Genomic DNA, 1,294 nt, shown 5'->3' with positions numbered 1-1,294 from the left:
AGGTCCTCTCCTTGCATGGTCCTTGGTTGATGAATTAGTCTCTGCAGGTCTCCTGTGAGCTCAGATTTTTTTTTTTTTTTTTTTTGGCTTGTGGAGCTCCTGTCCCCTCCATGTCCTTCCATCCTCCTCTTCTTCCACAAGACTCCCAGCACTCTGCCCTAAGTTCAGCTGTGGGTCTCAGCATCTGCTTTGATCCCCTGCTGAGTAGCATCTTTTAGAGCAGATCTGTAGTAAGCTCCTGCCCTTTTCCCTCTCTTCTACAGCTTACAGTATCTATCCCATTTTCCCTTCTGAATGAGTATTAAACATCTTCCCAAAGGTCTTCCTTGTTGTTTAGCTCCTTTCGGTTTGTTGATTTTAGAATACTACTCAGTTATTAAAAACAAGGAAATCATGAACTTTGTAGGCAAATGGATGAAAGTAGAAAACATTATCCTGATTGAGGTAGCCCAGAAGGAGAAAGATACACATGGTATATATTCACTTATAATTGGGTATTAGCCATATAATACAGGATAAACAGGATAAAACCTGGTCAGGATTTGAGAGTAAATGAGTGCTAATGTCGAATAGTGGCCTACTGATTAGTCATGAATTGAAGAAGGTAGGTCTGGGTGGTATCATTTCTTTGGTTTGTCATTGGTGGCTTCCTTACTTGGTGTTGGCTTTAATGTTCGATATGAACTCTTGTGAATATTAATTACTATTGTTATTACTATTATTATTATTATTATTAAGAATTGAGCATGTGTGATTTCTGGGGAGAGTCGCTGGGACTTGAGAACCTCACTGTCTCAAGATCTCTGCTAGGCAGCTTGGAGAAGTCTCTCTTCCCTCTGCTTCTGGATCTTCTGTTTGAATTCTTCTGGCTCCTGGCACTGACCTTCCTTCTCTCATGGCCACGCCTCCCTCTTGTGCTAGAAAACATAGTCCTCAAACCATTCTGCTTGGTTGGAGATCCAGAACATAACCAGCGGGGAAATGAGGTAGAGCAACTTCCAAAACACCTCCAGCTTCACCCCCATCTCGCCTCTCCAAAATGTATAGCCCAGGCTGGCCTCGATTCTCCTGCCTCTGCTTCCTTCAGCAAACCCTACTGGCATTCCAGATTGAGTATTAATTATTAAATCTGATTAAAAAACAGATCATATTTATTTTAGTCAGTAAAGGAAAGATACTACTAGCAATATATCTGTATCCAGTTAGAATCTAGATGATTTAGTATTGCTTTTCCACTCAACCTCACTTGGATTCTACTTGCATCCTGAACTGCATTCCTAGAGCCACTATAATG

General features: G+C 41.2%; 1 protein-coding gene across 1 annotated transcript; it reads right to left on the bottom strand.

Moving 5' to 3' along the window:
- Window positions 1-806: 806 nt before the first annotated feature.
- LOC129680804 (protein PET100 homolog, mitochondrial) lies at window positions 807-1,025 on the bottom strand. Its single transcript, XM_055612552.1, is given in 1 exon segment — window positions 807-1,025. A coding segment is annotated over 1 exon segment (219 nt).
- Between the last annotated feature and the right edge of the window lie 269 nt (window positions 1,026-1,294).

Source organism: Psammomys obesus, unplaced genomic scaffold, assembly GCF_907164565.1.
Source record: "Psammomys obesus unplaced genomic scaffold, mPsaObe1.curated_primary_1811, whole genome shotgun sequence".
Classification (NCBI taxonomy): Eukaryota; Metazoa; Chordata; class Mammalia; order Rodentia; family Muridae; genus Psammomys; species Psammomys obesus.
Note: the sequence above shows the minus strand (reverse complement) of the source record. Positions and strands in the feature narration are given on the sequence as shown.